Source organism: Notolabrus celidotus, chromosome 7 (genome assembly GCF_009762535.1).
Source record: "Notolabrus celidotus isolate fNotCel1 chromosome 7, fNotCel1.pri, whole genome shotgun sequence".
NCBI classification, from domain to species: Eukaryota; Metazoa; Chordata; class Actinopteri; order Labriformes; family Labridae; genus Notolabrus; species Notolabrus celidotus.
The window spans coordinates 19034783-19050343 of record NC_048278.1 but is presented as its reverse complement, the minus strand read 5'-3'; the positions used below and the strand labels follow the sequence as shown (position 1 = coordinate 19050343).

The 15561-nt window shown below is 42.1% G+C and overlaps 1 protein-coding gene across 2 annotated transcripts in view; it reads left to right on the top strand.

Moving 5' to 3' along the window:
- Positions 1-15561, top strand: part of zcchc7 (zinc finger, CCHC domain containing 7) — a 59104-nt gene that overhangs the window by 22481 nt on the left and 21062 nt on the right. For both annotated transcript variants that reach the window (XM_034687985.1, XM_034687984.1), the window contains exons 4-6: positions 11865-11911; positions 12619-12756; positions 12857-13027. In XM_034687985.1, the coding sequence (XP_034543876.1) occupies positions 11865-11911; positions 12619-12756; positions 12857-13027 (356 nt within the window). The remainder of the gene's footprint in view (positions 1-11864; positions 11912-12618; positions 12757-12856; positions 13028-15561) is intronic.

Below are 15561 nucleotides of genomic sequence, written 5' to 3'. Positions count from 1 at the left end.
GAATTACTTGTATGTCTTTTAACCTCAGATTTTAGAGAGTAGACTTTACTGGATATAAGGGGAAAGAAAGAGGCAAATACATGAATAAAAGCCTCCTGCTTGTTCAGATTTAGGATGTTGCATTCCATGATCAGTGTTAAAACCCTTTGCCACCACTCTGCCCCATCATTTTGTCACATTTATAACAAACATACAAAATGTACGGAGATAATCTTTATGTGAATTAGTCACAAAATTATTATTCAGTTGCATCTCAAACAGGGAATACTGTTTTGTGACCCTTCTCTCCAAAATCTACCGCCAACTTCTAACTCTGCTAGGTAAAAAGGACAGCCAGATGTCTGAAACATTTTATTTGAATGGAGCGATAAAAGAGCCATATTAGGAGCTCCTCTTTTAATCCCCCATTGTTCATTGTCTGTCCCCTGTCCCACAGAGGGGCTGCTCCAATTAAAGACTAATAATTGTATTGTTTTATGAAGCCTACAGAGACACAGATTCTGCCCTTCAATCATTCAGACTCTCCAATGTACGTGGTCCATCAAGGTCTATCTCACTGGATGAAGTCTATAACCTGCTGTGACTGACTGACTGACTGACTGACTGACTGTGTGTGTGTGTGTGTGTGTGTGTGTGTGTGTGTGTGTATGTGTGTGTGTGTGTGTGTGTGTGTGTGTGTGTGTGTGTGTGTGTGTGTGTGTGTGTGTGTGTGTGTGTGTGTGTGTGTGTGTACACCCTGTGTGGCATATAGTAGTATGAGGAGGATGGAAAAAGCCAAATCTAAATTAAAACTTTAAAGCACCATTATTTAATTACCCCAAAGGCTGTGGATTTGAAGGATTGTAGGGTTTGTGTGTTTGTGTTTGTATGCGTGTGTATGTGTGCGTTGTTTGCTCAAGCAAACGTTTGCTGCCATCCAGGATTATTTCAGTTTTTCAATTTGCCCTTTCTCCGTTGTGTGTGTGTGTGTGTGTGTGTTTATATGTGCGTGTGACCACAGTGTAAAACCCTCATTGGTTGCCCTCTTCCATTGCCCCTCCTTCACCTCTACCCTCTGCACACACACACACACACACACACACACACACACACACACACACACACACACACACACACACATTCATATTTATACACACACATTCATGCACGCGCGCGGAAGCGCCGGCAGATAAAAAGGCATTATGGTAAATTCCACTTAATGACAAATTTTTAATTTGGGGAACAGGGCCCGCTGAATGGAGCTTAATTACCGGGGCCAAAGATCCCTCGGAAAAATAACCCCCTCGACGTGCCCAACCTGCCCGATAATGGAGCGCTCTGCAAAACGCCTCAGATTAACCAACGTCGTTTATCTACCCCTTTCCTCCCCCCTGTCTCCCGCTGTATAATAACAAAAATAACAATCATGAAAATTCTATCTGCCTCCCAGCCCCCATCACCCCACATCCCTCTGCCGCCTCTGCTGCCCCTCCTGCCTCTCCGCCCTCCCGCCTACCGCCTGGCTCACTCCCGCAGGAGGAAATTCATCAAAATGAAATTGAGGTTGCAACTCACTGGTTTTATTAAAATATATTTGCCCCTTCCAGAAGCTGTGTGTCAATGTGTTAGCGGGGTTTTGTCACTGAAGACAAAAAGGCCCTGTGAATAATTTGGTCAGTTTTAATCAGAATCATTTCACGTCCTAGCTAACACCAGTATGACTTGAACCATTAAATGTTAACACTTGTTGACTAGTCGGCTGCTCTCCGGTAAGTTAAAACTCTTTTGCTCCTTAATTAGACCTAAAAACAGACATTCTGAATGAACCATTTGGTGTCAATGATAAAAAGAATAACCCTTTTCGCTTTTATGTGGATGGCTCTGTAAACTGTACAGTGTAAAACTCTTAATTCACTCATTGTTTTCTTTGGCCTATATAGTTTTTTTAACTTATGAAGGTTTCATCCATTCAGTCCTGTTGCTTATAAATGTATAAACCTACAGATATTGATGTTTTTCATTGTTTTTTTCATTTGAGGCCAAATACAGCTGTTCCCGAACTATGAAAGGCTGTGTCCCAGTTTAACTCTTAAAGATTTGTTTGCGACACAAATATTGTCAACACTAAAACTGAATAAGCATTTGCCTTTATAATCTTGTCATATGAAAAGAAAAAAAAATCCGGCCTTCTAAGGCCTTGACAATGTTCTCTGAGTAAATATAACATTCACATAGACAAGTGACAAAAAGTGTCAGTAGTTAATTGTAAGATTCAAAAGTTCAGACTTAATTTAATTGACCTTTTGTGGTCTGTCTTCAGTGTCTTTACAGAAATTTTAAGGCCACCAAGGACCACATTTTGTGATTCACTGGACCAGTAGATTAAATAGTCATTCATTACATCCAGATAATACAGTTGATTTATTTAGACAGTCATTAGAACTAGAAGCACTAGGAAGTTAAGCCGTCATCGAAATGACTAAAAGTCATGATTTCAAGTCCACACGTGTTTCATTAACCTACAGGTTCAAAGCTTTGTAAGTCGGAGTGTGGCTAACTGATGTCATCTGTAATAACGTCATCAAATGATCAATATAAAAGTCAAATTTTCTTTACTCTTTTTCATGTGAGTACTGAAGATATTGTTCTGAGGAGTTGCATTTTAGTAGAAAGCAAACAAGCTGTAAAATCTTTATTCAAAAGTCAAAACTTTTACAGTTTTTTGAAGGTCCAGTGTGTTGGAGTATCACACAGGTCCGGGCACAACTTAGTATCCTGAATTTCAGTTCAACCTCTTTTTGAAACATAGCTGTGTGATTACTTGAACCAGCAGAACTAATACTGAGTCTGAAGGGTTTTTAACATTATCTGATCATACAACAATAGATGATGCTGATGTTGGCGTTTGAAATGAAGTCTCCATTTCTAAGAGTGCTTATGGATATTAAAGAGACACAATGACGACCTGCCAAACTTGCAGACATTTGCTGGCTCATTTTCAGATATCTTTAACACACAAGCGCATCCACAAACAGCCACACTCACTTTTCTTGGCCTTCTCTTGCCCCTGTTGTTGTGTACCCTGATTGGACCATGTGGTTGCCATGCGGTTGCCAGGCCGCGCCCCTGCTGTGTAGTAATTGGTGTCTGTGGTATTGCCGCGTGGCGACGGTGCTTTGACTGACAGGTTTGGCCACCTGCCCTGCCCCGGCTGCCAACATGGCGTGGACGGGGGCGAGGAGGAAGGGAGGAGGTGGCAAGGGCTGGCAGGGGGTGAACGCTTGGATTGTCACGCAGAGGGTGGGGGGGGGGGGGTGGGGGGGGGGTGGATAATCAGAGACGGGCAGAGATGAAATATGTGATGGTCGAACACGAAGGATTCAACAGCAACCAGGATGATGGCATTTTGCTTTTTCATTGACTGCTACAGGCAGAAAACCTACAAAAACCTCACTGGACATAAAAAACATAATTCATAAGAAGATGGTTCATGCCAGTCTGTGATCACAAAGTTCTGTCCAGGAAAGCTTATTCAACATATTCGCATGACATACATTTTCCTCTGATGTGATGCTCAATATGTGAAGCTCAAATTTTGTATTACAATATTCCAGTTTTTTTTCAGTTTTATGAATAAAGTTGGGAATATGACGATGGATATGCATTCACCACTTCCCTTATCAAACAACTTAGAAGACATATAAGTGAAAATCTTTCGGGACACTTGGGCAGCTTGCAGAGGGAAACATCATATTGAACCCAATAGCTACAGCTATACTTCAGAAGGGTGATCAAATGTGATGTTTACCTGGCAATAAAGCCAGATTTCCCCAGGGTTTGCCCTGTGCTTTGCTTTTTGTTCTTTATCCATAAGAAAGTGAAGCAATAGGGTTTTTCAAATTGAAATAGGAAGAAGAAAAGGAGACAGGGCAGTCAATGTGTTACATTTGACTGACAAGCTAACATCAGTGATGGATGATAGAAAGCTAATTTACAGCTCTGGGTTTGGTATGACAACCAAATTTGTCAGTGGCGGTTGGCTCAGCCAGGTTTGGGTTAGGTCTAAAATAAGGAGGTACAGACCAGGTCCTAGGCTCAGTTTTAGGCCAGTGTAGAAAAATTACATTAGCTGGTGGGCCAAAAAGCCTCTAAAAATTATATTGAATCAGATTGAACTGTCTTTTTTATTTAAAACCTTAATCTAAATAAATCTCAGCAATCAAAGTGTAACATCCTTGGATCTTATTTAAAAACTAAGCTCAGCTGCTATGCAAAGACCGTTACTTTATCAGATTTGATCAACAGTTGCCTGGCAACATAAGCGACCAGTGTCATCTATTTTGTTGTGTGCTGCAAGAATGAGTCCCGAAGCCCAGAAATGATTCAACATATTTGGATTCCTGGTTCCTTTGTGTCAAAGTTTGCAGATTTAAAAAAAATAAGGTTTTTGGTTTAATGCATGAAACAACGCTTATGAGTGGTTTTCACGTTTTGTTTTATGCTGTTGATATGTCATTGAATATCCAGCCCTCTAAGACAGCATCATGGGGAACATGACTAGTTTGAAGCTTAGTGGTGATTGGTGTCGTTCATTTATAGCCTTAGCTTGACTTTTTACCCCAACAGAATGCAATTTTCTTTCAAAATTGGGTCGATTTGTCTCATATTTAATGTTTATTTGCCTTAAGGAAAATCATAAAACACCACCTTTTTTAGCCACAGAGGTCATTCTCAACATTTTTTTAAAAATCAAATAAAAAGAAATCCCATCAGTATGCTTTCCTGGGAACTAAAGCCATTGTAACATCTTAGTTGACCTGCAAAAATGTGTTGACACAAACCAAAAGTTCCTCACAGAAGTTTTCAAATGTTGCTTCATGATACCTGAAGGGAGCTAGTGAGGTGAACATGGACAAAGATGTCCAATCCAGATAGTTATTGGATGATAGTTTCAATCCTGTTGTACAAAAGTGTATAGTGAATGTAGGACAGCTAAAGTAAGAATAATAACTAGGAATATGCGCGAGTCACCTTGAAGCTCAAACGTCATCACCTTCGGTAATCAGCACCAAAGTGACTTGTTCTGTAAAGCATAGATGAAGGATGGCATCTCGTAGCAAGGCGTGGTTTGGTGGTATTTTGATCTAAAAGATGGAGATAAAGTTGTATGTAGGCCGTGTCTGGTTAAACTAACATAAAACCACCCGACCAGAGGTATGTGTAACCAGCTAAGTCAGGTGGATGTTAGCCCTGAAGGAGAACCGATTGCTGGTGGTGCTAGCTCTGCTAATGTTAGCCACACTCAACAAACTGATTTTATATCGTATACCTAAAGTTTAGTTGTTTAGTCTGAATTTAAATTTCCATTCAAACAACAAGAAACTTTGTCGCTTCAGAACATCCCTAAAAAAGAAGGAACTTTTCAGGAGTTGAACGCAGTAATCAAGTCATTTTTAATGAACCCATCAAAGTTTCTCTCTTGCATTCCAGGTAGCTGAACCTTACCTCTCTCTGTACAGTTTGTGCAAGAGTACCACAGTTTGTCAGCCCAATGCTTTAGAGATGCATTTTAGTTGATCCTGTTAATTTGGGCTCTCTTGAACTCTCACAGTGTTTCTGCCTAACAGAGAGCTCAGTGGAGATTGGCAAAGAAAGAGCATGAAATGAAGCCAAATGAAAGCTGAAGCTTTAATCTATAATAGGCCTGTACAGCTATTGATCTCTTCTCTGCATGGAAAATATATACACACATACACACTTACACACTCTAACACACAGGCGTACAGTCTTACCTTCTCATAAGGTACCTGCCTAACTGGCCCCAGACCCTCCTCCTTACCAACACTCTGACACCTCTACCTGTTTGGTCTTCGCTCTTAAGACTTGATATTTAGCTGGCTTCTCTTTTGTTGCATTATAATGTGCTTCATGGCCCCATACCAATGGGTTTCACCTTCCTCCACCTTCCCCCCTTCCCACCCTGCCCTCTTCTTCTCTCTGTTCTTACTCATCTCACTTGTTCTCCTGCTTTCTCTGCTGTTTTACACCCTCAGCTGGACTTTTTTCTGTCTCATAAAAGTGTGCAGAAAAGCTAAAGGCTTCAGTGTGTCAGTGTGTCAGTGTGTACGTCTGACTTAGCCAACCTTTTGCCGTGTTTAACCCCGCGGAGGGCGAGGCTGCGGGGCAAGGGTGATGTCACAAAGGAAGCACTTTTTTTCTGCACTCACACACACATGCACACAGCCTGCACACTCCCTCCAACCCTCACCATTGTTATGTATAGTGTTTCTTATCCGGCTCTGTCGCTTCAGTATCAAACATAACCTCCATTCGGGGGGCAAGGCCTCTCTCTTTCACTGTGGTGTGTGTGTGTGTGTGTGTGTGTGTGTGTGTGTGTGTGTGTGTGTGTGTGTGTGTGTGTGTGTGTGTGTGTGTGTGTGTGTGTGTGTGTGTGTGTGTGTGTGTGTGTGTGTGTGTGTGTGTGTGTGTGTGTGTGTGTGTGTTGAGTCTGGGCAACAGTGTAGTACAATGGGGTGGGCTGACATGGGATGCCTGTTTAAGTGTCGGGAGAGGAGAGAGGGAACGGGGGCAAAGCGGGCCAGATGAGGTTTTGATGTTGCTGTGACAGAGTAGATAACAGCTTGTAGATCACCCCTACAAACACACACACTCAACCACACACACAAAAAGTAGAAAATTGTTGAACAACGGTTATACTTGAGGGAGTATTTAGTGAGAGGTTGCAACATTTTGATCTCGTTCTTGTCTTGGTGGACTTGTTTGGTGACCCGGATGTCCCTTTTGGTCCACTTATATTCCATTTTCTGTGTTTGTGTGTGTGTGTGTGTGTGTGTGTGTGTCACCCCAGGAGATCCAGGTGTTCATGGTTCATTAGCCACACGTACACTCTTGCTCTGTTCTCGCTGGTAGAAGGGACAGATTCAGAGCACCAACACACACATACCAGCTCCCCCTCATATCTCTTACACACATACGCATACACATTTACACACATACGCATACACATTTACACACATACACATACACATTTACACACATACGCATACACATTTACACACACACACACACACACACACACACACACACACACACACACACATACACACACACACACACACACACATACCATTTCTGTGTTTTGCTGTGTTCTGCCGGCTCTGATGAACTGGCACGCAGCCTCCTTCCCTCTCCTCCTCATCTTCCAGTAATCAGGGTACCTATGAGACAGACAGGTAGCATCTGTCGCCTTCTCTCCCCTGATCCTTCCCTCCCTCTGTTTCACCAGCTCCCCCCTCTTCCTTGCCATTGTGTCGAATTTCCCTTGACGTTGGAGTGATGTGATAATGTACGAGTTGTCCCAGAGAATAAGAAATAAGTAGGACTGGCAGAACTTGAAGATCGATGATAGAGTAGTATTCTTCTTCAACCTTACTTCCTATTTGTTTACTGGACTTTCACAAAAATTCTTCACCATTAGACCATTTGAAATGAAACAGTTGCCCTCAACATGGCGGAGGCCTCTCTCGAGCCTGTTCAGCTGCTCGGTGGAGCTGCAACCATCTGCTAATCCAGCTCCAGACTCCTCCAGATCAGTCGGGCCACGATGAAGCGTGCGGCTTCGATGGTTTGATTTTGAGCAGGGCCTCAAAGGTTGATTAGCATATTTTCACCCAGTGTACAGACAACAGCCCCCCACCCACCCACCACCCTCTCTTCTTTTCCTCCTCCATCCTCTCCTCCACCCCCCACCCATGTGTTTGATTCCTCAGCCGTGACAAAGAGCTTCACCCTTTATCCGTGTGTGTGTTGGTGAGATGGGGGGCCCTTAGATTAAGGGAAAGCTTCCTGCTCTTTATTTGGGGAGTCCCCCCGGGAGACGCTTTGAGAATGACTTTCGTTGAGTCACTAACGCCTACTCACACACACACACATACAGAGACGCACTTCCATGCACACATACACACCTTTCACCCTTGCCTTTATTTTCGAGCTGCCCATTGACTGGGTGCTGCTTGTTGTTTGTCACCAACTACACGTGCACAGACACACACACACACACACACATGTCATGGAGGCCCCCCAGTCTGTTCACAGTAGGTGAGCACTGCAGAGGTTCTCCGTTTATCCAGAAATACCTACACCAGAAGAACTCCTGATGTAGGTTCACAATGATAAACAACACATCCATACATACAGGGTAGTCACATAGTAGAGCTGTGGTACACTAACCGTCAGTCAGAAACATACATTTAAAAGGATTTTTAATCAGCCATGATTCACCAAAGTTGTTACCCTGGTTTTTAACTTTGACAGCTTCTATGAATGGAAGCTTATATGATAAATAAAACTCCCCAAACTCTCTAAAAATTACCCCAAAACTCTCTCAATTGAATGAAATATTTCCTTCTCTGAAGAAGCTCTGCTTGTTAATGAGATCTTTCTAATTTCCTCTCACTCCCAGTACCTTACATGTGTCTTATATACAGCTGCAATGGTTTGTAGATCAGCATAGAAGTTCAATAATAGAAAGTTTAGATCATTTAAGTTATGGGAAAAAAACTTGTTTTAACATTAAGAGACAAGAAAAGAAATTCATTGGTCAGGAAGTCAACAAGAGATTAATCAAGAAAGAAAATAACTTTGTTTCAACCCTGAACTGAAGTTGAGTAAGTAGAATCTCTTTGGGATACGCTCTCTTGTAAACCCTTTCCCTGCGATTTCTGTTTTCTGGCATATTTTTCTAAACAATGTTTTTTTTCTGCCTACTTCTCTCAGCTGTGCTTCAGTTTAGGGGTTTGATTGCCCATCCTTCATCTAAAAAGAAGTAAAGTCACTACACTGTGTTTGAAAAAAAGAAAAAAAAAAAGAAAGGATCAGTACTATGGAGCTGTTACTGTTAGAAACAGTTTGTTAATGTGTTAATAGATCCACAAATGCGGACACAGATTTGTACACATATCCACAAATGCATATTCAGAGCCACAAATTTGTTTGCAGATCTACAAATGTGTACTCGGATCCAAAAATGTGTACTGGAAATCTCTAAGCAGATCCAAAAATGTGCACCCAGATTTATTCACAGATTCACAAAATGTGTACTTAGGTCCAAAAATCTGAACACAGTTCCACAGCTGGTACACATTTGTGGAACAGAGTATGAATCTTTTTACCCAGTTGTGGATATACACAATTATTTATACATTTTCAAATTGTTTTGCAGCAATATTAGCTCCAAAACTGACTTATTTACTGCCCAACCATTTGCATATGAGGAGAAAATGTGATCACTTCAAATTAATATTAATCTTAAAAGTGAAACTTAGCTTAGAGTAGACCTTGCATTGTAAATTCAGTGTCACTTGTAAATGATGATTTTATCCACACAATTTATAAGTAATGCCTCTTGAGTTGAAAATCTTCTTTATACTTGGTCGAAGAGTTTCCACAGAGGGTTGATAGTCATTTTAGAGCTGTTGGAGGGCCTTTTTAAAAACAGGACCTGCCTTATGTCATTTGGTACAGCGTACAGTCAGTAGTTCATATATCTCCATACTTTATGTTTAATCGATACTGAACAATGGCTAAGATTATTTTCAAGAGTAGTTTGGCATGTTTTGATGAAACTTTTAGTCCATCGTCTTGACCCAAGCTGAAGAAAAAGTGCAACAACCTGCTGTCTTAAAATTAGGACTTACATAGCAGGTAGAAAGGGACACATTGTGCCCAGGATTCACCAAGCAGTCAAAAAGACAAAAAGAGAGCATTGTTGCCAAACAGAATGTGAAACCGTTTGGGTTCAACCTGGATTATCTTGTTTTCATGATTTCAAAAACTAAAGTTGTTATTGAAATCAAAATTAGAGTTATCCTTCAGCTCAAATTTTTCTTTCAGTAGCATCCAAATTACAGTTGGGCACTTTTGCTTCAATGACAACAGTGCAAAGTGGCTTGTAAATGTGAATGTGGATGTGTGTGTCTTTGTAGGTGAAGGTCATGGCGGAAAGAAACCTCATCCAAACAGCAGCCATTTTAATTTGTTTGACAGAGAAGTGAGGTGATAACCTCCCTCTGCAGCTGCACACCCGCCGAGAAGGGGTGGGGGGGGTAGGAAACACGAAAAGAGAGGGAGCGAAAGCAAAAGGAAGGCTGAGCAGAATTGCGATAAGGGGTCCGGATAGAGAGAGTGAGAAAAGAAAGAGAGAGAGGTGGAAAGGAGACTGTAATATTTGATTATGGCTCAAGGCTGCATGTTTGTCCAAAGGCTAAAGACTGTCAACCAGCTAATCGTGGGGGTCGATGGGGGGTGTGTCTGTGTGTGTTTGTGAAGCATGTGAACCTGTGTGGGTTGCTGCTATCAGCACTTAATTTATGCTGAGTACATGTGTGTGCGTATGAGTGCGCGTGAGTGTGTGTGAGTACGTTACAATTTCTGGATGTCAGTTACAGTTCTGTGGGCCTGAGGAGAATACAGTAGTCTCCCTCAGGGCGCTGTTAGTGCCACTCTCATACAGATGTGCTGGGCTGTCACTTTGTCAGTTTCTGTGAGTGTGTGTGTGTGTGCATGTGTGTCATCCTCTAACCGTAAACTAAACTCGCTCCTCAGGGTGTAGAGTTCATGATAGTGTTGGATATTGTCTTGAATTCTTCAGTTCTGGTTCTTGTTGAAAGCTGGTTTCTGGTCTTGTAATGCTCTAAGATGACGAGAACTGGAGAAAGCTAAAACCACTCTATATCTTCTGTTTGTTTAGGCTGCAGTTACACAGACACTCATGTCACCTTTATTTACACAGTGAGTCCAAACGTTATTTTCAGGGATAGATAAAAGAGATTTAAAATGTAGAATTTAACAAACCACTGGTTCTCTCAATTCCCATTCTTAAAGGGTGTTTGATAACTTAGATCCTTTATCATTTTAAAAAAATCAATTTTTTTCTGTTCCAGTTTTTAAAATATTTTTTATTTGTAGGGATACAATTTTTTCTAAAGCCACAACAATGTTGAAGAAGGTACATCTTTTTAAAAGGCACCATGAGTTAAGAAAGAAACTCAGTTAAATTGTTTTTATAACTGGAAAAATGTAACATACTTTGTGAGGTGGCTCAGTATTAGAGTCTGTCATCTCTCAATCTGAAAGGCAGGGGTTCGATCCCAAGTCATCCCGACACATTCCAAAGTGTCCTTGGGCAAAACACTTCACCCAGAACTGACCCCAGTGGCTGTGCCATTGGTGTGTGAATGGGATTAGTTAATTCTGATCGGTACTTGCAATAGAAGCCTCTGCCAGAAAGTGCTATATATTTACCATTTAATAAAATGTGCTTGAATGAGTATTAACCAAGCGGCAACCTCCGGTCTAAAAATATGAGTCAATGCGGAAGTGTTAAAAGCTGCAGTTCATCGAGGATCCGCTTGAGGCTGGCTCCGGAAGTACCGGAAACCACATACACATGAATGGGAAAAAGACGATCTTTGCAGCAGAAATAAACATGTTTACAGCCTGGTACAAAAATGAGTGGAGTCTGAAAAGCTCATTTCTCGATGTCCTCTCACTGTGAGGGGGGTGAATTTTTTCTAACGCGGCAATTTTGAAGATATTGAGATTACTAGTCTTCCAATGAGTAGCACAGCTGCCTGTGGGAACACTGCAGCTGTTGGCTAGGAGGCTCAAAGCCCGCCTCTTTACGTCACACTGGTTTGACAGAAGCAATATGGCTGCCACTGCCGATTGGCTTCAAGACAGCGTTCAGCATCAGATGGGTGACGTCACGGATACTACGTCCTATATTTTTTCAGTCTATGGTATTAACTCAAGTAAATGAGATTACTAACTTAAGTATTTAAAAATGTATTTTTCTGTCCCACCAGATGTTGAAGGGGATGGCAGCTGGTTGGTTTCTGCAAAAGACAGGGAGGTAAGAAGCCACACCAAATAAATATCCTGACATTCACCCAGCCATGCTTCCATGGGTTCTTTGGATAATAATTATACATTTTATTTAGATGCGCCTTTCAAAACACTCAAGGTCACTTTACAGACAGATTAAAAACACAATAAATAGAAACAACATGATAAAATAAATAAAAACAAGCAGAGTTACACCAAGTTAAAATGAGGCAGTGAAATTAGACAGGGAATGCAGTTTGAAACAGGTGAGTTTTAAGTTTTGATTTGAACAGGGCTAGTGAGTCAGAGTTACGGATGTCTGGTGGGAGTGAGTTCCACAGTTGGGGAGCAGAGCGACTGAAAGCTCTGCTCCCCATGGTGCTGAGACAGGCAGGGGGCACAGAGAGGTGGAGGGAGGAGGAAGACCTGAGGGAGCGAGAGGGGGTGATCATGTGGAGGAGATCAGACAGATACGGAGGGGAGAGGTTGTGATTATTATTATTATTATTATTATTATTATTATTATTATTAGATAAAATTGTGTCCTTGTGGTCTGTTGATAAGGAAGTATGAAATGGTGCTTCATAACAGCATAAACTGGATTTTTGTCAACTGACTCTTGAAATATTTCCAATGGTTTAAGTTTGTCTTTTTGTGGTACAAACATCCACGTCAGTCCACAATGTCTCACGCACGATCATGAGGTGAGCGTTACATTGAATGTTTGTGTTTCAGGCTCAGATCTACAACAAAGACAAGGGTGCCAGGATCGCTGTGCAGCGGCTGCCAAACAGATACTACACCAACAAAAGTGTCCAGTGTAGGAACTGCAACAAGTACGGACATCTCTCCAAGAACTGCCCTGAGCCCAAAGTCAGTCTCATCATTGCACAGTACATGTACAGCAAAGACTTACTGATAAATACAAGTATGTAAAACTACTGACTATGCATACATGTGTGCTTGTTTGCAGAAATTGTTGCCCTGCTTTCTTTGTGGCACTCCAGGCCATCTGTCAAACGAATGTCCCAACAGGCACTGCAACAACTGCGGCCTGCCAGGGCACCTCTATGACTCCTGCAACGAGCGGGCATACTGGCACAAACAGTGCCATCGCTGCAGCATGACAGGACACTTTTTTGACGTGAGTAGCATCCTGTTTGTTTACACAAACACACCACAAGGTCCAAAGTATGCAGGCACCCAGATGTAGTTGTTTTAATATCTCAATCCAAGTCCTGTGCATTAATCTGCTACTGTAACAGCCCCAAATATTCTGGGAAGGATTTCAGTATGGATTGGGGTGCAGGGATTTGCTCCCATTCAGTCACAAGTGGGATTGGTTGTGGATGTTTGGTATAGTTAAGTCCAGACCCAAAGTTGATGGACGGGTTGCAAGCAGATTTCTGTGCAGACTAGTCAACTCCCTCAACAATAGTAAAACAGGATGATGACAAGACTTCCAGTATTTTGAAGATGCAAACTCAAGACCATGAGACCATAAGTAGGCCAGAGTGTGTGTCCACTTACTTTGGTCACATGGTCAGTTTTGATATTGCATTACATTGTGCCTACATATAACATCTGTGCAGTGTCAGGCTTGTGCACATGGATAATGTAGTCATAATGTTGATAGGAATACACTGTAAACCCTGGAGTTTGTATATATCATAGGACCTAAGTATGAATCCATACTGAAAGCATGTAACTTTCAAGTTATAAAGACAAGTATTAATTAGCTCAAAGAAGGGAACAAAGTTTTGTAATAATGAGAACGCTTTGTAATCCATCAACAGCAGAATAAATGTTATAACAAAAAATCAATGCCACATTTACACCAAAAATGTGCTGTAATTTGTCAATAAATTTAATTTATTTAGTGCTAAATTACAACAAAAGTTACATCAGGAATCTTGAAAGGCAGGTCCACACTGTCCTTTTTTGTAATGTTGTTTAAAGAGATCTAACACTTATCCACTATGAGCAAAAACTTGGCAATAATGGCAAAAAGATAAAACATTTTAAACAGGCAGAAACATTCAACAGAGCCAGATTTATTGGTACACAGCCATCTGCTGGAGCCGGAGAAATTGAGATAGAGGTAAAGACAGGAGGAGAGACATGGTCATACACGGACAAACAGATAGCAACGAAATCAAAACAAACAGAAAAGTCTATAAGCTTTACTTTTATTTCCACTCCGATACCCCCTCATTCCCCTGTTTTCTCCCCCCTCTCTCCCCCATTTACTCCCATGTGATGACGAGTGACCGGGGGTCAACACACGCTGCTGTTCACATTAATTGATACACTTCAGCAATTACAGCTTAGTTATGTCTCTGCCATGCTGAATATTCCAGCTGTGGGCTTGTATGTATGTATGTGTGTGTGTGTATGTGTACGTGTGTGTCTATGTGTACGTGTGTGTGTTGGCACTGAAGGGTGAATCTAATGACCATCAATGACAATTATCCCACCGCAACGTTCATTACCTTGCCCATTTACACTAATGCCATAGAATGGAAAACCCTGTGTGCATGTAAGAGCCTGCTAGTGTCTCCGCCCTCTCTCTCTCTCTCTCTCTCTCTCTCTCTCTCTCTCTCTCTCTCTCTCTCTCTCTCTCTCTCTCTCTCTCTCTCTCTCGCTCTCTCTCTCCACCAGTCAGTCATGTACTGTGCTGTGTGTAATGGATGAGTAACCAGGTGAACACCAGAGGGAGAGGGGAGACCAGGACACACACCGCCCATTTTCTCTCTCTCTATCTCTGTCGTCCAGTCTTTCTCTTCTCTTCCTCTAGATCTTCACACACAGCTCCCTCACTGTTTTGCATTTTGTTTATAACAACAAACAAAAGGTGCAAAGTTGTGTGGTATTCTAATTACCCTTCCCTCGCAACGCACAACTTTTTTCCCTCATCACACTCACAAATGATACTGTACGTGTTATGGTGTGTGTTTGAGAGAGAAACAGAGAGTCAGGTCTCTGTCCCCTGGGCCTTTCTGTGTCTCTCATTAAAGACAGACGGTTGACGGAGCGCGAGTGTGTCGCTCGCCTCGCCTGTCGCCCTCGACAACAACACACTACCCCGGCGGTCTGGAGGGAGAGTGCAAACAGGAGGGAGCTGGTGTGTGTGTTAATGTGTGCGTGTGTGTGTGTGTGTGTGGGGGGGGGGGGGGGGGGGGGTTGTTGAATACAAAGCTGGATGAGAGGTGGAGGAAGATGCAGCTATCGCAATTCCCCATCTCTGTATTCAAATCTAAACATCTCAGATTAAGCCTGAAAAAGTGCAGAGCGCTCTTTAAAGGTCACGATTTAAGCAAGCAGCCAAGGCCAAATACTCTCCTCTTAAATGTGACAAGAATTTACATATCATGCAAATTTGTAAAAGAACTTGTTTAGTGAATGCAAGAGAGGACTAAACAAAGCCTTCTCCACGGAGAAAGGCTCAGATCTTCCTCCTCCTCCTCCTCCTCCTCCTCCTCCTCTCTGTCTCTCTCACTCAGTAGGTGTGTAAGTAGATAAATCTTGTTGCCTGCGGCGACTGCGGCATTTTCAATTTCCCTGTGGGAAGTGGCGGCGGTTGGGAAAGGATGTCGGAACGCTTAAGGAACAGCGTGGCGAAGCTCCGGAGATAATGGTTTAGCCACACCGGGACAAAACGACTGACTGCTTTACTTA